The 24,156-nt window shown below is 46.8% G+C and overlaps 1 protein-coding gene across 1 annotated transcript in view; it reads left to right on the forward strand.

Moving 5' to 3' along the window:
- The window catches only part of LOC121554137 (protein WWC2), a 51,907-nt gene that overhangs the window by 8,946 nt on the left and 18,805 nt on the right, over window positions 1-24,156 (forward strand). The window contains exons 3-9 of the mRNA XM_045217378.1: window positions 19,444-19,559; window positions 19,752-19,839; window positions 19,927-20,003; window positions 20,942-21,021; window positions 22,166-22,295; window positions 23,049-23,177; window positions 23,919-23,992. Of these exons, the coding sequence (XP_045073313.1) occupies window positions 19,444-19,559; window positions 19,752-19,839; window positions 19,927-20,003; window positions 20,942-21,021; window positions 22,166-22,295; window positions 23,049-23,177; window positions 23,919-23,992 (694 nt within the window). The remainder of the gene's footprint in view (window positions 1-19,443; window positions 19,560-19,751; window positions 19,840-19,926; window positions 20,004-20,941; window positions 21,022-22,165; window positions 22,296-23,048; window positions 23,178-23,918; window positions 23,993-24,156) is intronic.

Genomic DNA, 24,156 nt, shown 5'->3' on the forward strand with positions numbered 1-24,156 from the left:
TCATTCGCCAAGTGTCTCCATCGAATAATGAATGTATTATTTGGATTGACTGAACTTTGAGAAATGATCGAGTCAAAGGCCTTACAGTGGCGAAAATCTTTACTCTGGCCTTTCTTTGCTCGCTAGTCTTTAGCTGTGTTTTATGCTCTGCATTTGTCAAGAGTTTTCAGTTGTGAAAACCTGTTTTCTAACTGATATGGGCTAAATAGCCCTGATCTGATGATATCCAGAGATATGAGTATAGTGTCAAGGATGATGACTGCCAGCAGTCTTATCAGTGACATTAAGTAAGCATGTTAAAGCTAAACATGTTGTAAACTCACAGATGCCATTATTGGTCAAGTGTCAGGCAAAGACGATAAGCTATGTTGAATTTATCAATATTGTCACCAGATTGATCTTGATATTAATATTGTCAAGGAATTTTTCATATGAATTTTACATATTGAAATGGTATTCCCTCACCTTTGCAAGTTATTATGCCACATCATTTCCAGGAATCAGAATAGACCAATTTAAGAAAAACTGAATACGTAGAGAGAAGGAGAGCGAAAAGTTTTCAAACTCATCTCCACTAAATGAAATACTTTTATGATTAAATTAGTCACGTTCATTTCTAAATGAGCAGATTCAATTCCACACGGACCGTCTGTCTTCTGCTCATCCCTTAGGAAAACACTCACATTACCTGACATAAAATAAAAAATACTTACATTAACTCCATTCAATTAAATCAGACTTTTGTTTTCTCTCAACGCAGATTAAATCCATTTCCCAAATGTTTTTCATTGTGCTGTCTGGCTGTAGCCGCGGGGTTGAGATGAGAGCTAGTTGTTGTTGTTGTTGTTGTGTGGGCTAGAGATTATATTTATCTGTTGCACTCACACACATTTCTGGTGAGATTTAGCTTTGTTTGTTTGTTTAACACTGGTGGCTAAACAAAGGCAGTCAGCTGTCAATCAGGAGTGGATGATTGTGTGGAGACTCAAGGCTTAGCTTCAGTGTGTTAAGGCTGGCCCTCCTGTGGGTGGTTGGATACTGTGTATTTCTGCGTTTGTACACAGTTCTGAGCTATAGTTCGAATCAAAGTTTGGTTATTTGTTACATTGTATTTTTTTCATTTGGTCTGGTTGGTTTCACATTGGCAAATGTCAAATGAACTAGAATGCCTAAACAAAACCATGAATCATCTGTTTATTGGAAATAAATGCTTATGTTAAATCCATCTATGATTATGAAGAAGCGTAACTTGTGTGTCCCAAACTTCATATTACTTTCACTTTGGTCTTCCAACAACATGCGGGAGGAAACAGCTCAATATCCGCTCTAACTGTGACGTGAATAAGCTATATTCAGTAGCCTATTAGTGTTGTCACGATACCAGAATTTGGACTTCGATACCAGGTTAAGTATCACAGTTCTCGATACCATCACAATACTCAATACCAAAACGATACCGCTGCAAAAAAAGAAGGCATATTAACCAAAGTCACAGAATGGCACTTGATCCAGACAGATAAACTCAGCTACTGCTCTGTTCAATCGTTGGGCATCTTTTGAGTTCAATATCGTTACATTTCACATTTTTCGCGTCAACATTTTTCACAAACAGCCATGCATGCAATAATGAACCAATTATACAATCATACAATCAATTTGACTTTGTTTTTACAATCTAACTACATAACATAATGGTAATTCTTTATTTGAATGGTAAATCTCTATTGATAAACTGGGTAAATCAACATGTAGCCTAGGCCTATTCACATAAATGCAGATAATCAATAGGAATGTGTTCATGCATTGAGTTATTGAGCTTGTTTTGGCTGATTTCATGGGGATACAGATGAACAGAACAATCTGTTTCCCTTCCATTTGGGACTTATTTTATTGTACTGATAAATAAAATTCGCATAGGAGTCGCTTATTTGATAAAAGTGTGCACTGTGTCTTTACCCAGTAATGACGTCATTCACCAGGCAAGAAGGGGGCGGCCCGGAGTCAGTACACTAAGGCAATAGATAATCTTTGGGATCAATCAACGTTAAAATCAGCATATGTTGCGCTATGGTTTGCATATTATCACAAACAAAGCTGTAAGCTAGAAAGAAAAGTTAGCCAACAAAGCAGGAAGCTACTGGTAATTTCATGAATTGTAAAGTGGTCTAGCCTGTATGGACATTGTTTTGTGAACAGTAATTAACAGTTTCAACATTTTTACATGCTGTTTCGCATTATTCAAGTGTGTTAACTTCTGTGCAGCATGAGTGGGGAGCTAACAAGATGCAGTCCAGACTATCAGTGCAGGCTAAGTGGAGCAAGCACAGTGCTTTCGCGCTATAAGGGGGAAATCGGCTGCGCTGATAGACAGTGTTGATCCGTGAGACACATTTGACAGAAATTCCGAAAATTACAAAAATTCATTGTTCATGTTCTAGTATAGAAAAAGTACAGACGTTTCGGAATACCGTGCAGCACGGTACAAATGGAATCGGACCGAGACCACCTTTTTTGAGTGAACAACGGTTCTTTGTTTAGTGTGCTCCCGAGTGCTGACGGAGTGTTCACACCAGTCCAAACGAACTGAACTAAGGAGGAAAATGTACCAGAGCTGTAAAAACCACTCCAGACCAATTTGGTTCGAAAGCCCCCTTATAGAAGTGATACACTTTCCTTTCTCAGCAAACACTCCAATGACCGTTTGTAAATGTATGTTTCTTTAGACATAATGTGCATGTTGAAATTGAGAGGCGTTTGAAAAGTGTCTAGCTCAAGGCCATCATACTCTCTTCAGACTAAATCTCCCGTCACCTGTCTAGGATGTATCGGCAGGTCAGGTGGTCTGGGGAAAAAAACTCCTGGCCCTAGTTATGGCAAGACAGGGCAGGGATGGCTGGGGGGTTAGTCTGGGTGGGTACCTACTTCTCCCTGCCCTGTCTGTACCCTGACTGTCCTGTCCTAGCTTCTCCCAGCAGGCCTCACTTCCTTATTATGTAAACTCTGCTGCTGCCCTGTGGCCTCCCTGCATTGTTGGAGTGTGGGGGGGGGTCTGTTATTTGTGGTGGTTTGCCTTCTCTTATGTGGCATAGATGAGCCCAGAAACAGGGTTTCCTAACCTAGTGGGAACTTCCCCTGCCTTCACATAACCCCTCAGGGAGTTGCTTTGGGTTCCCCTATCCTAGTGTAGGTCCTGTTGAAGTCCTGTGTCTATTATGCATAGAGGTAGGCAGACACATGCTCTCCCTCACTCTCTTATAAGCTCTCATAAAATGACATTGTAGGTTATAGGTGGACATACGCTTGTGTGTCCTGTAAATCAGGTGTGTGTCAGTCATTCATTGTCAGATATTCAGTCATATCCTGAGAGTTGAGGTGGGTGTGTCCTGCCCATACAGGCAGGAGTGTGCTGTCAGATACCAATGACAGAACAACAGACTGACTGTGTCAACACTGTCCATTGTGCTCCAGCCACTACCTCATACCTTTAGGGTTGCTCATCAGCATGTGGCATTGTGTTCGCAAGTGTGTGTATGTGTGTGTGAGGCTCAAATCATTTATCGTATAATACAGCGACTTCTGTAGGACATCGATACAGTGTCTAGCAAACATGAAACAACACATTGATTCACAAGCTAATCATTCAATTAATAGGGAACTGTTATCAACCTTGGCGTGCAAGAGCAACTCCCAACATTGACCACAAGTTTTTACAGCAATTCTGTACATAATGTTTCTGCCACCGTCTGTTATGACCATAAAGAACTTCTGGATGTCAGGGCAGCGATTACTCACCTCGTATTGGACGAAGATTTTTTCTTCAACGAGTCAGACGCGAAGGATATCCTACAGACACCCGACAAGGCCCAAATCCCCGTCATTCGCATGAGAAAGAGACGGAGATATCGTGGACGTAGATCGGGGTGCCTTGTAAGGATCTGACGGCGAGCGAGTAAACTGCCTCTTCCATCAATCCTATTAGCCAATGTTCAATCATTTGAAAATAAGGTAGACGACCTAAGATTACGGTTATCCTACCAACAGGACATTAAAAACTGTAATATCTTATGTTTCACCGAGTCGTGGCTGAACGACGACATTAATAACATACAGCTGGCGGGATATACGCTACATCGTCAGGATAAAACGGCTGACTCCGGTAAGACAAGGGGTGGCGATCTGTGTATATTTGTAAACAACAGCTGGTGCAAAAAATCTAATACTAAGGAAGTCTCAAGGTTTTACTCGCCTGAGGTAGAGTATCTCATGATAAGCTGTAGACCACACTATTTACCAAGAGTTTTCTTCTATATTTTTCGTAGCTGTCTATATACCACCACAAACCAATGCTGGCACTAAGACTGCACTCAATGAGCTGTATAAGGCCATAAGTAAACAGGAAAACGCTCATCCAGAGGCAGCGCTCCTAGTGGCCGGGGACTTTAATGCAGGGAAACTTAAATCCGTTCTACCTAATTTCTACCAGCATGTTAAATGTGCAACCACAGGAAAAAAAACTCTAGACCACCTTTACTCCACACACAGAGACGCATACAAAGCTCTCCCTCACCCTCCATTTGGCAAATTTGACCATAACTCTATCCTCCTGATTCATGCTTATAAGCAAAAACTAAAGCAGGAAGCACCAGTGACTCGGTTAATAAAAAAGTGGTCAGATGACGCAGATGCTAAGCTACAGGACTGTTTTGCTAGCACAGACTGGAATATGTTCCGGGATTCTTCAGATAGCATTGAGGAGTACGCCACATCAGTCACTGGCTTCATCAATAAGTGCATCGATGACGTCGTCCCCACAGTGACCATACCCCAACCAGAAGCCATGGATTACAGGCAACATCCGCACTGAGCTAAAGGCTAGAGCTGCCGCTTTCAAGGAGCGGGACTCTAACCCGGAAGCTTATAAGAAATCCCGCTATGCCCTCCAACGAACCATCAAACAGGCAAAGAGTCAATACAGGACTAAGATTGAATTGTACTACATCGGCTCTGACGCTCGTCGGATGTGGCAGGCCTTGAAAACTATTACAGACTACAAAGCATGCATGAGAGCACCAGCTGTTCCGGATGACTGTGATCACGCTCTCCATAGCCGATGTGAGTAATACTTTTAAGCAGGTCAACATTCACAAGGCCGCAGGGCCAGACGGATTACCAGGACGTCTACTCCGAGCATGTGCTGACCAACTGGCAAGTGTCTTCACTGACATTTTCAACATGTCCCTGACTGAGTCTGTAATACCAACATGTTTCAAGCAGACCACCATAGTCCCTGTGCAGAAGGACACTAAGATAACCTGCCTAAATGACTACCGACCCGTAGCACTCACGTCTGTAGCCATGAAGTGCTTTGAAAGGCTGGTCATGCCTCACATCAACACCATTATCCCAGAAACCCTAGACCCACTCCAAATTGCATACCGCCCCAACAGATCCACAGATGATGCAATCTCTATTGCACTCCACACTGCCCTTTCCCACCTGGACAAGAGGAACACCTACGTGAGAATGCTATTCATTGACTACAGCTCAGCGTTCAACACCATAGTGCCCTCAAAGCTCATCACTAAACTAAGGATCCTGGGACTAAACACCTCCCTCTGCAACTGGATCCTGGAATTCCTGACAGGCTGCCCCCAGGTGGTAAGGGTAAGTAACAACACATCTGCCATGCTGATCCTCAACACGGGGGCCCCTCAGGGGTGCGTGCTCAGTCCCCTCCTGTACTCCCTGTTCACCCATGACTGGATGGCCAGGCACGACTCCAAAACCTTCATTAAGTTTGCTGACGACACAACAGTGGTGAAACAGCCTATAGGGAGGAGGTCAGAGACCTGGCCGTGTGGTGCCAGGATAACAACCTCTCCCTCAACGTGATCAAGACAAAGGAGATGATTGTGGACTACAGGGAAAAAAAGAGGACTGAGCACGCCCCCATTCTCATCGACAGGGCTGTAGTGGAACAGGTTGAGAGCTTCAAGTTCCTTGGTGTCCACATCACCAACGAACTATCATGGTCCAAACACACCAAGACAGTCGTGAAGAGGGCACGACAAAGCCTATTCCCCCTCAGGAGACTGAAAACATTTGGCATGGGTCCTCAGATCCTCAAAAAGTTATACAGCTGCACCATCGAGAGCATCCTGACTTGTTGCATCACCGCCTGGTATGGCAACTGCTCGGCCTCTGACCGCAAGGCACTACAGAGGGTAGTGCGTACGGCCCAGTACATCACTGGGGCCAAGCTTCCTGCTATCCAGGACCTCTATACCAGGCGGTGTCAGAGGAAGGCCCTCAAAATTGTAAAAGACTCCAGCCACCCTAGTCATAGACTGTTCTCTCTGCTACCGCACGGCAAGCGGTACCGGAGCGCCAAGTCTAGGTCCAAAAGGCTTCTCAACAGCTTCTACCCCCAAGCCATAAGACTCCTGAACAGCTAATCATGGCTACCCGGACAATTTGCACTGCCCCCCCACCCCCACCCCGTCCCCCTTTTTTACTCTGCTGCTACTCTGTTTATTATTTATGCATAGTCACTTTAACTCTACCCACATGTACATATTACCGCAACTAGCCGGTGCCCCAGCACATTGACTCTGCACCGGTACCCCCCTGTATATAGCCTCCCTACTGTTATATTATTTTACTGCTGCTCTTTAGTTATTTGCTTTAATTTTTTTTGCTTAACACTTTTTTTTTATTTGTTTTACTTTGCATTGTTGGTTAAGGGCTTGTAAGTAAGTATTTCACTGTAATGTCTACACCTGTTTTATTCGGCGCATGTGGCAAATACAATTTGATTTGATTTTAAGTTAAATAGTAGATCAGAAACAAAACATTACTTAGGGCCTAGGAGAGGATTATCCTACCCAGCAAACCGGAACATTCCCAGAACATTAGCTAAGATTTCCATGAAGTTGTAGTTAGGGTTTTATCTAATGTTAGGATGATAGCAAAATCATTTTTTCCCCCATGTCTTAAATTAAATATCCTTAGAATGGTCTCCTAACATTCACTAAAATGTTGTGCACAACATCTGTAACAACGACTACAGAACATTCCCAAAAGTTCTCATTAGGTTTCCAGGTAATGTAATAACACAATGTACCAGTAATGTTTTTCCAGCAAACCAAAATTGGTTCTGTGAAAGTTCCCAGAACATTTGTTAGGTTGTGTCAAATGTTCTCATAACACAGATACTTTCTAGTCGTGCTGATGATTATACAATGTTTGTATAAAATATTTGCCTCATGTTGCAAGAAAATAGGTACAAATTTGCATGCTGAGAATGTGTGATGAGTGTGATGAAAGGAGTCAGGCGCAGGAGCCTCGGTCTGGCTCTGGTGCCACAGTGCCAGAACCGGTTGGTAACCTAAAACACATTGGAATGGTGTTAGGTTAGTAGAGGAGTGGCGCAGAGAGTTCTGGGCATATTCTGCCTATGACAAGAACACCGACCACTCCCCCGGCCAGTCCTTGCAGTAGGACCGCAGGAACCTACCCATATCCTGATTTACCCGTTCCACCTGCCCATTTGACTCGGGGTGGAACCCAGAGGTCAGGCTGACCGAGACCCCCAGATGTTCCATGAACACCTTCCAAACCTTGGACGTGAACTGGGAACCTCGGTCGGACACTATATCCTCTGGCACCCCGTAGTGCTGGAAGACGTGAGTAAACAGGGCCTCCGCAGTCTGCAGGGCCGTGGGGAGACCGGGCAGAGGAAGGAGGCGGCAGGACTTGGAGAAGCGGTCCACAACGACCAGGATGGTGGTGTTACCTTGGGAGAGGGGAAGATCAGTTAAAAAATCTATACTAAGGTGAGACCATGGGAGTTGTGGAACTGATAAAGGTTGTAGCTTACCCGCTGGGAGGTGCCTAGGTGCCTTACTCTGGGAGCACACCGAGCAGGAGGAGACGTACACCCTCACGTCCTTAGCCAAGGTAGGCCACCAGTACTTTCCGATCAAGCAGCGCACTGTACGACCGATACCTGGGTGACCAGAGGAGGGTGACATGTGTGCCCAGAAGATCAGACGATCACGGATAAGAGCAGGCATGTACCGCAGCCCAGCTGGACACTGCGGTGGAGATGGATCTGTGCGTAATGCCTGCTCTATATCCGCGTCCATCGCCCATACTACCGGCGCCACAATGCAGGAGGCTGGGAGTATGGGGGTGTTGTCTCTGGGCCTCTCCTCTGTGTCATACAGCCGGGACAGTGCGTCTGCCTTCACGTTTTTCATACCCAGAATGTATGACAGTGTAAAATCAAACCGGGTGAAGAATAGGGCCCACCTGGCCTGGCGAGGATTCAGCCTCCTCGCTGCCCGGATGTACTCCAGGTTATGGTGGTACGTCCAGACGAAGAAAGGGTGTTTCGCCCCTTCGAGCCAATGCCTCCACACGGTCAAAGCTCGGACAACAGCCAACAGTTCCCGATCACCAACGTCGTAGTTCTGCTCCGCCGGGCTGAGCTTCTTAGAGAAGAAGGCACAGGGGTGGAGCTTGGGTGGTGTGACCGAGCGTTGGGACAGGACAGCGCCTATCCCTACCTCGGATGCATCCACCTCCACTACGAACGGTAGTGATGGATCGGGGTGGGCCAGTACCGGAGCTGAGGTGAACAGACCCCGCAGTCTCCTGAAGGCCAGTTCAGCCTCAGCCGACCAGCGGAGCCGGGACGGCCCACCCTTCAACAGGGATGTAATGGGAGCTGCAACCTTGCCAAAGCCCCAGATAAACCTCCGGAAGGAAGCGCTGCACCTCCTTAACCGTGGTTGGAGTCGGCCAATTACTCAGGGCTGAAATGCGATCTCCCTCCATCTCCACACCTGAGGTGGTAATGCGGTATCCGAGGAAGGAGACGGACTGCTGGAAAAACATACACTTCTCTGCCTTGGCATAAAGGTCATTTTCCAACAGTCGGGCCAGCACTTTGCGAACCAGGGACACATGCTCGGCGCGAGTAGCGGAATATACCAGGATGTCATCGATGTAGACCACCACACCGCGACCAAGCATATCCAGAAACACCTCGTTCACAAAGGACTGGAAGACGGATGGAGCATTCATCAAACCGTAGGGCATCACCAGGTATTCATAATGCACCGTGGTTGTGCTGAATGCAGTCTTCCACTCATCCCCCTCCCGAACACGCACCAGGTTGTATGCACTCCTGAGATCTAGCTTAGTAAAGAAGCGCGCCCCATGCATTGACTCAATCACTGAAGGAATGAGGGGGAGAGGATAACTAAATTTAATCGTCTCCTTGCACGATCGAAGACCGCCCGAAAGAGGCGAGCGAACTCCCCGTGGTCCTCCAACGCGGCACCTCCTTTGTTCCACACCGTGTTGGCCCACTCCAGGGCTTTCCCACAGAGACAGGAAACAAGGATGGACACCTTCTCACGCTCCGATGGCGCCGGCCTGATGCTGGAGAAGTACAGCTCCATTTGAAGGAGGAATCCCTGGCACAGCGCCGCCGTCCCATCAAACCCCCGTGGTCGGGATATCTGGATCCCTCCGGGTGCTGGGGTGTAGGTGGCTGGATCCGGTTGGCCAGCTGGTCTAGACAGATTGGGTCCTCTCCTCTCCAGGCATTGGACGACCTGAAGAACCCGATCCATCGCTTCCCCCAAGCTGGCCAGGATCGTGGAATGCTCTTGGACCTGTGCCACGACTCCAGGCATGCGCTCTTCTCCCGCTGACTCCATAGCAGGTGGGTGATTCTGTGATGAGTGTGATGAAAGGAGTCAGGCGCAGGAGGGTAATCACCGAATGCAGAGTTTATTCCTTCGTTGACACACAAATGCGCTGACGTCATAAAAACTGACTTATTTGGAAATTGTGGAACATTTTGCAACGATGTGGGAATGTTCTGTGCAACCTATGTGAATATCACAATAATATTCTTACAACATCCCAGACAACTCCCATACTTAATTAAATGTTCTGGGAACCTTTAAAGAACTTAGACCTGGTGTTCTGTCAACAAATTCTTACAACATCAAAGGACTGTTTTGTGCACCTTAATACAAACATTATCTGAATGTCAACACAACTGGACAGTTTTAGTGTTTTGGGAACCTATCACTTATCATATCCCCACAATGTTCCCACAGCCTAAAGAAACATTCTGTGTACTTTTAAAGAACAAACAACATGTGTTCTGTGAACGTTCTTGTAACATCAGGTGAATGTTTTTTTTGCACCCTAAAATAAATATTGTAGAATCATCCGCACAACTGGACAGTTTTTGGGTTTTGGGAACATACAGTGGGGAAAAAAAGTATTTAGTCAGCCACCAATTGTGCAAGTTCTCCCACTTAAAAAGATGAGAGAGGCCTGTAATTTTCATCATAGGTACACGTCAACTATGACAGACAAAATGAGGGAAAAAAATCCAGAAAATCACATTGTAGGATTTTTAATGAATTTATTTGCAAATTATGGTGGAAAATAAGTATTTGGTCAATAACAAAAGTTCAATACTTTGTTATATACCCTTTGTTGGCAATGACACAGGTCAAACGTTTTCTGTAAGTCTTCACAAGGTTTTCACACACTGTTGCTGGTATTTTGGCCCATTCCTCCATGCAGATCTCCTCTAGAGCAGTGATGTTTTGGGGCTGTCGCTGGGTAACACAGACTTTCAACTCCCTCCAAAAATTTTCTATTGGGTTGAGATCTGGAGACTGGCTAGGCCACTCCAGGACCTTGAAATGCTTCTTACGAAGCCACTCCTTCGTTGCCCGGGCGGTGTGTTTGGGATCATTGTCATGCTGAAAGACCCAGCCACGTTTCATCTTCAATGCCCTTGCTGATGGAAGGAGGTTTTCACTCAAAATCTCACGATACATGGCCCCATTCATTCTTTCCTTTACACGGATCAGTCGTCCTGGTCCCTTGGCAGAAAAAACAGCCCCAAAGCATGATGTTTCCACCCCCCATGCTTCACAGTAGGTATGGTGTTCTTTGGATGCAACTCAGCATTCTTTGTCCTCCAAACACGACGAGTTGAGTTTTTACCAAAAAGTTATATTTTGGTTTCATCTGACCATATGACATTCTCCCAATCCTCTTCTGGATCATCCAAATGCACTCTAGCAAACTTCAGACGGGCCTGGACATGTACTGGCTTAAGCAGGGGGACACGTCTGGCACTGCAGGATTTGAGTCCCTGGCGGCGTAGTGTGTTACTGATGGTAGGCTTTGTTACTTAGGTCCCAGCTCTCTGCAGGTCATTCACTAGGTCCCCCTGTGTGGTTCTGGGATTTTTGCTCACCGTTCTTGTGATCATTTTGACCCCACGGGGGTGAGATCTTGCGTGGAGCCCCAGATCGAGGGAGATTATCAGTGGTCTTGTATGTCTTCCATTTTCTAATAATTGCTCCCACAGTTGATTTCTTCAAACCAAGCTGCTTACCTATTGCAGATTCAGTCTTCCCAGCCTGGTGCAGGTCTACAATTTTGTTTCTGGTGTCCTTTGACAGCTCTTTGGTCTTGGCCATAGTGGAGTTTGGAGTGTGACTGTTTGAGGTTGTGGACAGGTGTCTTTTATACTGATAACAAGTTCAAACAGGTGCCATTAATACAGGTAACGAGTGGAGGACAGAGGAGCCTCTTAAAGAAGAAGTTACAGGTCTGTGAGAGCCAGAAATCTTGCTTGTTTGTAGGTGACCAAATACTTATTTTCCACCATAATTTGCAAATAAATTCATAAAAAATCCTACAATGTGATTTTCTGGATGTTTTTTTCTCAATTTGTCTGTCATAGTTGACATGTACCTATGATGAAAATTACAGGCCTCTCATCTTTTTAAGTGGGAGAACATGCACAATTGGTGGCTGACTAAATACTTTTTTCCCCCACTGTATCTTTTGTGATGTCCCCATAATGTTCCTTCCAGACTGTTCCCACAACCAAATGAAATATTCTGGGAACCTTTAAAGAACTTTGTAATGTGTTCTAGGAACGTTCTTGCAACATCAGGCAAATGTTTTAGACAACCATTCTATAATCATCAGCACGACTGGAAAGTTTTGGTGTTATGATAACATTTGCCTCGACCTAACAAATGTTCTGGGAACTTTCACAGAACCAATTTTGGTTTGCTGGGCAGCCTATACCCTCAGCAGAGAGAGAGACAGAGACAGAGAGAGAGAGGGAGAGAGAGAGAGATTGAGAGAGTGGAGACACAGTCACAGACACAGTCACAAGCACGTACACACACACAGACACACACAGTACACACACACACAAATCCTGCTGGAGTGAAATCCGGTTATTCCTCATAGCAGCCAGTCTTTGCATTGCTGACATACTTAGTGTGGCACGGAGGGGGCCGTGCGCTCAGTGTAGAGACTTGTTGTTTTCCACACAAAGGCTGTGTGTGTCCCAAATGGCACACTATTCCCTTTTGACCAAAGCCCTATGGGGCCTACACTAGGGTGGCATTTGGGACACTGCCAAAGTACAGTAAGGAATGAAGGATTAACCCTTTCCTTCCCTGCCACCGGACAGAGTTCTGGGCTACCCCAGAAGAGAGGGAAAGAGACAAACAAAAGAGGGCAGAGAGAGAGAGATGGAAAAGGAGTGAAAGAGAGCAGGACTGAGAGAGGAAGAGAGAAAGAGAGTAGTGTTGTGATTGATTCAGATGGATTGCTTCCTCTGCTCTCCCACTGTGCCTTTCTCTTTCCTCAAAACAACCCACTGTTAGAGCACTGCTTTTGATTTAAGACATGGGTGTAGGCCTGCTTCGTGTGCAATATACAGTGCCTTCAGAAAGTATTCACACCCCTTGACTTTTTCCAAATATTGTTGCGTTAACAGCCTGAATTTAAAATTGATTAAATTGAAATGTTGTGTCGCTGGCCGACACACAATACCCCATAATGTCAAAGTGCAATTATGTTTGAATTTTCTTTTTTAAACTAATTAATTAAGAATGAAAAGCTGAAATGACTTGAGTCAGTAAATATTCAACCCCTTTGTTATGGCAAGCCTAAATAAGTTCAGGAGTAAAACATTGCTTAACAAGTCACATAATAACATGGACTCTGTGTGCAATAATAGTGTTTAACGTGATTTTTGAACGACTACCTCATCTCTGTATGTCACGGATACGGCCGAGGCTGCCCCTCCTCCTCGCTCGGGCAGGCTTCGGCGGTCGTCGTCACCGGAGTACTAGCTGCCACCGATCGATGTTTCTGTGTCTCACTAGTTCTGTCTTTATTTTTCACACCTGTTACTCATTAGGCTTATTAGTTTACCTATATTACCTCAGTTTTCCCTCCTGGGTGTGTGCGTGATTGTTCTTTGTTACGTCGTCTGTTGAGCTGTTGTTTTGCTCTTCCCTGCGTGGAGGGTTTGCTATGGTTTACTTTGAGTCTAGTAAAGCCATTTATCTCTCAGTTCTGTGTCCTGCGCCTGATTCCGTTTCCCCACTTCACCCAGACGCTGACAGAATCACGCACCCTTTATGGAGTCAGCAGGCACACCCGATCCCAGCGCTTCGGTGGAGGAACGCATCCACCAGCACGCGACCATGCTGCAGAGACTAGGTTCAGCTCTGGATCAAGTGATCAACACCATGGGTCGATGGGAGAGAGTTGGGTTTTCTACACCTCCTCCTTCGCCGATTTCTCTTCCATCAAGACCCTCAAATCCTGGGTCCAGTGGTATTCGGCTCTTGCTCCCGAGGGAATACGATGGGACAGCTGCCGGGTGTAAGGGTTTCCTGCTCCAGGTGGAGCTTTACCTGGCCACCATCCACCCAGCTCCCTCGGGATATGAGAGCGTGTCGGGATACGAGAGCGATCGAATACTGCCGTTTCCGGGCAGTATTCGATCATCCGCCTGAGGGGAGAGCGGCGGGGGAGCGTCTGTTTCACCTCAGCCAGGGAGGGAGGAGCGCACAGGAATTCGCCCTGGATTTCAGGACACTGGCAGCCAGCGCGGGATGGAATGAGAGGGCCCTGATTGATCACTACCGATGCAGTCTACGGGAGGACGTTCGTCGGGAGCTGGCCTGCAGGGACACTAATCTTAACCTGGACCAGCTGGTAGATTTATCGATCCTGCTGGATAACCTGTTGGCTACCCGCGGACGTCCAGATCAGGGTCCATCCAGTCCATCCCCCAGCACTTCCGAGTCCACACCTATGGAGCTTGGAAGTGCTGATGCGGAGAGAACGAGCAAGGGGGTGGTCTCCTGCACCAACTGTGGCCGCAGAGGACACACTGCGGGCCGGTACAGGAGAAGACCCTCATGGAATCGAGGCAGCAGGCAGGGTTCTGGGGGACCATCCCAGGTGAGTAGGCACCCAACACACCAGAGCTCCCTGTTGCTCACATGATGATAAATGTTATTTTTTCTGAGTTTTCCCCACATTCCCAGCATAGGGCGCTCGTAGATTCCGGCGCAGCTGGGAATTTCATAAAAAAGTTATGTAAAAAGAAGGCGACTCAATTTCCACCCCATCGACGAGGGGATTGTGCGATAGATCTCCGTGAGGGCGCTGCACTTCCCAGGAGTCACATGTATCCTCTGTCACAGGAGGAGACGGTGGCTATGGAGACATATGTCACCGAATCTCTGGGACAGGGATACATTCGGCCCTCCACTTTCCCTGCCTCCTCAAGTTAATTTTTTGTGAAGAAAAAGGATGGAGGTTTACGCCCGTGCATTGACTATCGAGGTCTCAATCAGATAACCGTAAAATACAGCTATCCTCTTCCTCTCATTGCTAGTATGACGGAGTCATTGCATGTGGTGCGCTTCTTCACAAAATTGGACCTCAGGAGCGCGTAGAATCTGATCCGTATCCGGGAGGGGGACGAGTGGAAGACGGCATTTAGTACCACCTCTGGTCACTATGAGTACCTTGTCATGCCGTACGGGTTGATGAATGCTCCCTCAGTCTTTCAATCCTTTGTCGATTAGATTTTCAGGGACCTGCACGAACAGGGTGTAGTGGTGTATATAGATGATATTCTAATATACTCCGCTACACGCGACGAGCATGTGTCCCTGGTGCGCAAGGTGCTTGGTAGACTGTTGGAGCATGACCTGTACGTTAAGGCTGAGAAATGTCTGTTCTTCAAACAGTCCGTCTCCTTCTTAGGATACCGCTTGTCAGAGTCAGGGGTCGAGATGGAGTGTGACCGCATTTCAGCCGTGTGTAATTGGCCGACTCCTACCACGGTAAAGGAGGTGCAACGATTTTTGGGTTTTGCCAACTACTACCGGAGATTTATCCGGGGCTTTGGCCAGATATCAGCTCCCATAACCTCTTTGCTAAAGGGCGGATCGGTGCGCCTGCAGTGGTCAGCTGAGGCGAACAGGGCTTTTGGTCAGCTGAAGGCGCTGTTCACCACGGCTCCCGTGCTGGCTCATCCGGATCCTTCCTTGCAATTCATAGTCGAGGTGGACGCGTCCGAGGCGGGGATAGGAGCTGTACTGTCTCAGCGCTCGGGTACGCCTCCCAAACTCCGCCCCTGTGCTTTCTTCTCGAAGAAGCTCAGCCCGGCGGAGCAAAACTATGACGTGGGGGATCGGGAGCTGTTAGCTGTTGTGAAAGCTCTTAAGGTGTGGGTACATTGGCTTGAGGGGGCTAAACACCCTTTTCTCATTTTGACTGACCACCGCAATCTGGAGTACATTCGGGCAGCGAGGAGACTGAATCCTCGTCAGGCAAGGTGGGCCATGTTTTTCACACGTTTTGTGTTCACCCTATCATATAGACCATGTTCCCAGAATGCTAAGGCAGACGCTCTGTCCCGGCTATATGACTCAGAGGATCGGACCAGGGAGCCTACTCCCATACTTCCGGCTTCTTGTCTGGTGGCACCGGTGGTATGGGAGGTTGACGCGGACATCGAGCGGGCATTACGCACGGAGCCCACTCCCCCCCAGTGTCCAGTGGGTCGTGCGTACGTTCCGTCCGAGGTTCGCGATCGTTTGATTTATTGGGCTCACACGTCACCCTCTTCTGGCCATCCTGGCATTGGTCGGACAGTGTGCTGTCTTAGTGGGAAGTACTGGTGGCCTACCTTAGCTCAGGACGTGAGGGTTTATGTTTCTTCCTGTTCGGTGTGTGCCCAGTGCAAGGCACCTAGACACCTGCCCAGAGGTAAATTACAACCTCTCCCCGTTCCACAGTGGCCGTGGTCACACCTATCGGTGGACTTTGTTACGGATCTTCCTCCGTCACAGGGTAACACCACGATCCTGGTCGTTGTGGATCGGTTTTCTATGTCCTGTCGTCTCATTCCTTTGCCCGGTCTCCCTACTGCCCTACAGACCGCAGAGGCCCTGTTTACACACGTCTTCTGGCACTACGAGGTGCCTGAGGATATAGTGTCTGATCGGGGTCCCCAGTTCACGTCGAGGGTCTGGAAGGCGTTTATGGACCATCTGGGGGTCTCGGTCAGCCTGACCTCAGGTTTTCACCCCGAGAGTAATGAGCAGGTGGAGAGAGTAAACCAGGATGTGGGTAGGTTTCTGAGGTACAAAATTCCCTCCGCCACTCCTCCACTGACCTGTCTCCTTTTCAGTGTGTACTAGGTTACCAGCCGGTCCTGGCACCGTGGCATCAGAGCCAGATCGAGGTTCCTGCAGTTGATGAATGGTTCCGGCGCTCTGAGGAACGCTGCCCATGTATGCCTGCAAAGGGCGATTAGGAGACAGAAGGCGAGTGCCGACCACCACCGCAGTGAGGCTCCGGTTTATGCACCGGGGGACCGTGTCTGGCTCTCGACCCGAAACCTGCCCCTTCGCCTGCCCTGCCGGAAGCTGGGTCGGCGGTTTGTGGGACCCTTTAAAGTCCTGAGGAGGTTGAACGAGGTTTGTTATAGGTTACAGCTCCCCCCTGATTACCGTATTAACACCTCGTTCCATGTGTCTCTCCTCAGGCCGGTGGTAGCTGGTCCGCTCCAGGAGTCCGAGGTGCGGGAGGTTCCTCCGCCCCCATTGGACATTGACGGGGCACCGGCGTACTCGGTCCGTTCCATCATGGATTCGAGGCGTCGGGTTGGAGGCCTGCAGTATCTCGTGGAGTGGGAGGGGTACGGTCCGGAGGAACGGAGCTGGGTCTGTCACGGATACGGCCGAGGCTGCCCCTCCTCCTCGCTCGGGCAGGCTTCGGCGGTCGTCGTCACCGGAGTACTAGCTGCTACCGATTGATGTTTCTGTGTCTCACTAGTTCTGTCTTTATTTTTCACATCTGTTACTCATTAGGCTTATTAGTTTCCCTATATTACTTCTGTTTTCCCTCCTGGGTGTGTGCGTGATTGTTCTTTGTTACGTCGTCTGTTGAGCTGTTGTTTTGCTCTTCCCTGCGTGGAAGGTTTGCTATGGTTTACTTTGAGTCTAGTAAAGCCATTTATCTCTCAGTTCTGTGTCCTGCGCCTGATTCCGTTTCCCCACTTCACCCAGACGCTGACACTGTACCCCACACGTACAATTATATTTAAGTTCCCTCAGTCGAGCAGTGAATTTCAAACACAGATTCAACCACAAAGACCAGGGAGGTTTTCCAATGCCTCGCAAATAAGGGTAGATGGGTCAAAAATAAAAAAGCAGACATTGAATATCCCTTTGAGCATGGTGAAGTTATTTATTACACTTTGGATGGTGTATCAATCCACCCAGTCACTGCAAAGATACAGGCGTCCTTCCTAACACAGTTGCTGGAGAGGAAGAAAACCACTCAGGGATGAGGCCAATAATTACTTTAAAACAGTTACAGAGTTGAATGGCTGTGATAGGAGAAAACTGAGGATGGATCAACACCATTGTAGTTACTCCACAATACTAACCTAATTGACAGAGTGAAAAGAAGGAAGCCTGTACAGAATGAAAATATTCCAAAACATGCATCCTGTTTGCAACAAGGCACTAAAGTAATACTGCAAAAAATGTGGCAAAGCAATTAACTTTTTGTCCTTATTACAAAGTGTTATGTTTGGTGCAAATCCAATACAACACATTACTCAGTACCACTCTCCATATTTTTTTGCATAGTGATGGTTGCATCATGTTATGGGTATGCTTGTAATCATTAAGGACTGGGGAGTTTTTCAGGATAAAAAATAAACGGAATGGAGCTAAGCACAGGCAAAATCCTAGAGGAAAACCTGGTTCAGTCTGCTTCCCACCTGACACTGGGAGACAAATTCACCTTTCAGCAATAACCTAAAACACAAGGTTGCTTATCAAGACGACATTGAATGTTCCTGAGTGGCCTAGTTAAAGTTTTGACAAATTGGCTTGAAAATGTATGTCAAGACTTGAAATGGCTGTCTAGCAATGATCAACAACCAACTTGACAGAGCTTGAAGAATTTTTTAAATAATAATATTGTACAATCCAGGTGTGCAAAACTCTTAGAGACTTACCCAGAAAGATTCACTGCTGTAATCGCAGCCAAAGGTGATTCTAACATGTATTGACTCAGGGGTGTGAATACTTATGTAAATGAGATATTTCTGTATTTCATTCTCAATACATTTTGCAAAAAAAATTGAAACATGTTTTCACTTAGTTTCTGAAGGCACTGTATGTTGGATTTTTTTAAAACAAAAATGGGAGACAAATTGAGTGTGTTGTGTTTTAGAGAGTCTGACTGGTGTCTGTTGTGCTTACAATACGATAAAAAGAATAGGAACATTGTGTAAAACACACAGTAAAATGCCAATGTTGTTAGTGTTGATTTTCTTTGGATATGACTGACCTGAAGAAAATGTCAACCAAGAGAAAATGTACACAGAACTGCCAAAATAAAGGAACACCAACAATAAGTATCTTAATAGGGTGTTGGTCCACCACTGGCCGCCAAAACAGCTTTAATGTGCCTTGGCTTAGATTCTACAAGTGTCTGGAACTCTATTAGAGGGATGCGACACCATTCTTCCACGACAAATTCCATCATTTGGTGTTTTGTTGATGGTGCTGGAAAACTCTGTCTCAGGCACCGCTCCAGAATCTCCCATAAGTGTTCAATTAGGTTGAGATCTAGTGACTTAGACGGCCATGGCATATGGTTTATATCTGTTTTATGCTCATCCAACCATTCAGTGACCACTTGTGCCCTGTGGATGAGGGCATTGTCATCCTATGTGGGCATAGCCATGGTAGCCAAAATAATGGGCTGCAGAGCATTTTTATACATGACCTTAAGGATATTCATTGCTTATTTAACTCAGGAACCACACCTGTGTGGAAGCACATGCTTTCAATACTTTGGGTCCCTCATTTACTCAAGTGTTTCCATTATTTTGGCAGTTACCTGTATATCTGAATCAGTGTTCTGGCATGATGTAGCTGCATGACACAAAAATAGGCTACAAATAAAGTATCAACATCATCATGTTTTTATATGGGAGTAGATCTCATTGATGGCATTCTCCCCTCCCCTCCCCAGAGAGTACCCAGCTAGAGGACCCCCGGGCGGAGTGGAGGAAGGAGCAGGAGAGGATGTTGAAGGAGTACCTGACAGTGGCCCAGGATGCCCTGGTCACCCAGAAAGAACTGTACCAGGTGAAATGGATGGTTGAGTGAATGGATGGATGGAAGGATATATGGCTGGATCGATAGTTAAATGAAAGAATGACTGAATGGATGGGTGGAAGGATGGATGAATTAACAAATAGGATGAGTGAATGGATGAACAAAGGAACGCATGAATGAATGAACGAACAAGACTTATTCCATTGTGATCTTCGTTACCAGGTCAAAGAGCAGCGGCTGGCCTTGGCCCTGGACCAGTACACACGCCTCAACGACGCATACAAGGACAAGTCCAGCTCACGCACCAGCCGTGAGTAGTGAACCTAACCCAAACCTAGTTCTAAACCACGTTCTGTCCTTCACACACTAACTGTCCAGACGGCTCTCTCTCCTCCAGTGTTTTCAGGGTCTTCGTCCAGCACTAAATATGACCCTGACATCCTCAAGGCTGAGATCTCCACCACCAAAGTCAGGGTAAGATGCATCTCTCGCTCCGTCTCTCTCTCTCTCTCTCTCTCTCTCTCTCTCTCTCTCTCTCTCTCTCTCTCTCTCTCTCTCTCTCTCTCTCTCTCTCTCTCTCTCTCTCTCTCTCTCTCTCTCTCTCTCTCTCTCTCTCTCTCTCTCTCTCTCTCTCTCTCTCTCTCTCTCTCTCTCTCTCTCTCTCTCTCTCTCTCTCTCTCTCTCTACTAGTGTCTTTTTTTTTTTACCCCGTTTTCTCCCCAATTTTGATCTTGTCTCATCGCTGCAACTGTCCAACGCGCTCAGGTCGTCCTCTGAAACATGACCCGCCAAACCGAGCTTCTTAACACCCGCCCGCTTAACCCAGAAGCCAGCTGCACCAATGTGTCGTAGGAAACACCGTTCAACTGACGACCGAAGTCAGCCTTCAGGCGCCCGGCCCGCCACAAGGAGTAGCTAGAGCGCGATGAGCCAAGTAAAGCCCCCCCCCCCGGCCAAACCATCCCCTAACCCGGACGACGCTGGGCCAATTGTGCGACGCCCTATGGGACTCCCGATCACGGCCGGTTGTGACACAACCTGGGATTGAACCCGGATCTGTAGTGACGCCTCAAGCACTGCGATGCAGTGCCTTAGACCGCTGTGCCACTCGGGAGGCCAACTAGTGTGTTCTAGACTGTCTGTGTCTATCTTGTTCTCACTCTTCTTTCTTTTTCTCCCTCTACCTCTCTAGCTTTCTTTCTCTCTCTCGCTCTCTTTCTCTCTCAATTCAATTCAAAGGGGTTTTATTGGCATGGGAAATGTATGTTTACATTGCCAAAGCAAGTGAAATAAACAAGAAACAAAACACACCTCTCTTCTCAATGAAAGTGTATTGCTCTGTGTCTCTGTTAATGTGTATGTGTGTGTACTCTGGTTATAACATTTGTCTTTGTCTCTGTCCCCTACTGTAGGTGAATAAGCTGAAGAGAGAGCTCTCCCAGATGAAACAGGAGCTCATCTACAAAGAACAAGGCTTTGAAACCTTGCAGCAGTAAGTCCCCTTTTCATATTGATCCCACACCTGTCTGTCACACACCTGCCTATTAAACACACACACACACACACTTGTGTATTGTATGTTGCTCTGTGAATGTTGTGATTTTACAGCTTTAGTGTTATGTGTCTGTTGGACTTGATAGGGCCTGGGGGCGGTCGTAAAACAGTTTACAGATGTAGGATCTTAATTTGATCACTCTGTTGCAGGAGCACTTTCCTGCAATGCAGGAAATTTAAAACTACAAAAATGGCCATTAATTATATTTTCCTGCTGTAGCAAACTGGCTCAAATTAAGATCCGACATCTGTAGGAACCTCTGTACAGGATTATTCGAGAGAGCCGCTACAATCTACTAATAGGAATTCACATTCGTAGTGAGGGAGCGAATGACCGTGAGATAGGAGGTAAAGAGAGAGGGAGGGAGAGAATGAGGGGGGGAAAGAGGGGTTGATAGAAGGAGAGACAGAATGTAAGAGGTGGGAGGGAGAAGGAGAAAGGGGGATTGGGAGTAGACAGAGAGATGAAGGGAGAGAAAGAAAGAGAGAGAGGGGTTATGTTGCTCACATGGCAGGCTCTGGATTAAGCCCTGTCCGAAGCAGCCACTTTTTATTACAATAATTGAAACAATGACGCATTGTCGTTCACCCTCCACACACACACTCCATCCGCTCAGGAGACACATACAATAAAGGAAGAGTGAAAAGGGGTCAGGAAACACACACACACACACACACACACACACACACACTGCACGTTAGGGAGGTCAGAAATCATGCATGGCAGCTTAACAAAGGCTGCTTGTTATGTAATTTTATCATACTATGCTGTTAGACAGATCCTGAAGAAGACACAGTGATGGCGAAACGTTGGTGGTTTCTTACCCAATAAATTACTGGGAGTTTATATATAGAGTATGTGTACTCTCTTTATTTGTTTTTATAGACAAACACTCACTCACATCGCTCAACAAAAAGCTAGCTTGTGAGTGAGTGAAAATGCTTGTAGCCGTACAGTATATCTGGACTTTAACACCCATATAGATCATTGGAGATTCTGATATTTGTGAACAAAACTTTTCTCTCTTTGGACTCACTCAGTGTGACGTTTATTTTACGTGTGTGTGCACTCCCTTTTGCAGGATCGACCAAAAACTGTGTGGCGAGCAGAGTGGCTACCGTCTGAAGGAGGCCAAGGCCATCGTGACGGAGCTCAAGTCTCTCCGCAAGGCCATCAGCTCTGGAGAAAAGGAAAAACAGGACCTCATGCAGGTACGTGTGTGTGTGAATGCGTGTGTGTGTGTGAATTATTTTGGTCTGTGTGTGGGTTCCTACAGTGGCTTGCGAAAGTATTCACCCCCCTTGGCATTTTTCCTATTTTGTTGCCTTACAACCTGGAATTACACAGCATGCCTACCACTTTGAAGATGCAAAATATTTTTTGTTGTGAAACAAACAAGAAATAAGACAAAAAAACTGAAAACTTGAGCGTGTATAACTATTCACCCCCCCAAAGTCAATACTTTGTAGAGCCACCTTTTGTAGCAATTACAGCTGCAAGTCTCTTGGGGTATTTTATCTACAAGCTTGGCACATCTAGCCACTGGGATTTTTGTCCATTCTTCAAGGCAAAACTGCTCCAGCTTTTCCGTTATTACTTTTTTAGAATTTTTGGAAACAAGTTATTTTTTTCATTTCACTTCACCAATTTTGACTATTCTGTGTATGTCCATTACATGAAATCCAAATAAAAATCCATTTAAATTACAGGTTGTAATGCAACAAAATGGGAAAAACGGCAAGGGGGATGAATACTTTTGCAAGGCACTGTATATCTGCTTTTGAGAGCTCCTGGCAAGGTCATGTTCATTAGGCACCAAACAGAAGGAAACGGACTGAAACAGGAAGGGACTGCCTGAACTTATCAGATTTAGAAATGCTCATTTTCATTTTCCGTTTTGGTACGGCCTTTCAACCCTGAACTTCCCTCTAGACCCACCCCATGGTCTCCTCTCTCTCCCATAGTCTCTGGTTAAGTTAAAGGAGAGGTTCCACTCGGAACACAACATGGGCCGTTCTGAACCGGACCTACGGAACCCAGTGGGCTCCAGACAGACGCTAGAAGCCGGCTCCCAGACAGACGTCTCTGGAGAGGTGAGCACCACTCTCTTTCTCTCCTCTATTTCTCTCTCTCTCCCTTTCTCTCCCCTTATTCTCACACACAAGTTGGGCTCTCGAACTCTCTATCTTCTCCCACTCTCACGCAACAATTTGTGCCCACCCTCCCCCCTCTCTCTCTCTCTTGCCTTCTCTCCTCTCTCTCTCTCTCTCTCTTGTTTTCTCTCCTCTCTCTATCTCTTTCTCTCTCTTTCCTTCCCTCCCATGTCCCTCCTTTGTCTTAATAAAATGCCTGTGTGTTTCTGAGAGGAATGTCCACCCGCCCCGCCTCTGTGTGCCTTCCCTAGCGGGACTGGATTCCTCTGTACACACACACACACACACACACACACACACACACACACACACACACACACACACACACACACACACTGGATTCCTCTGGTTCCTGGGAGCAGATGATAGCTGCTAGGGGCCTGGCAGACTGGGCTCAGGGTTAGAGGTAGAGGCAAAGCTGCTTACTACACTGGGGCTTTTCTCTCTCCACACACACAAAGAGACACACACACACACACACAGAGCGAGACCTGCTCTCGGTCTCACCGATGGAATGCTAAATGGAGGGAGGGAGAAGGGAGTGGGGAGGGAGAGGTGGGGGTCTCTCTAATGATATTAAACCCAGTCACTTGAACTTGAAGCAGGTACATGTGATGTTTTTTGTTCACTCTCTCTCTCTCTCTCTCTCTCTCTCGCTCTCGCTCTCCCTCCGTTTCTCAGGCGGGTTTGAGGAGCAGGTCATCCTTGGCTGAGAAGGTCAGACTTAGTCTCCAATATGAAGAGGCCAAAAGAAGGTAATCTCTCTCTCCAGCTCTCTCTCTCTGTTTTTTTACTGCAGACATTCCTTATGTTAATATACATATCACCTGGCCACAGAACTGCAAGAGTAAACTCAACTCAATAGATATGGATTGAGGGCGCACTTGCCAGAAAGCCTGTTTTAACATGGGCCTTAGAT

This window comes from Coregonus clupeaformis, unplaced genomic scaffold (assembly GCF_020615455.1).
Source record: "Coregonus clupeaformis isolate EN_2021a unplaced genomic scaffold, ASM2061545v1 scaf1044, whole genome shotgun sequence".
NCBI classification, from domain to species: Eukaryota; Metazoa; Chordata; class Actinopteri; order Salmoniformes; family Salmonidae; genus Coregonus; species Coregonus clupeaformis.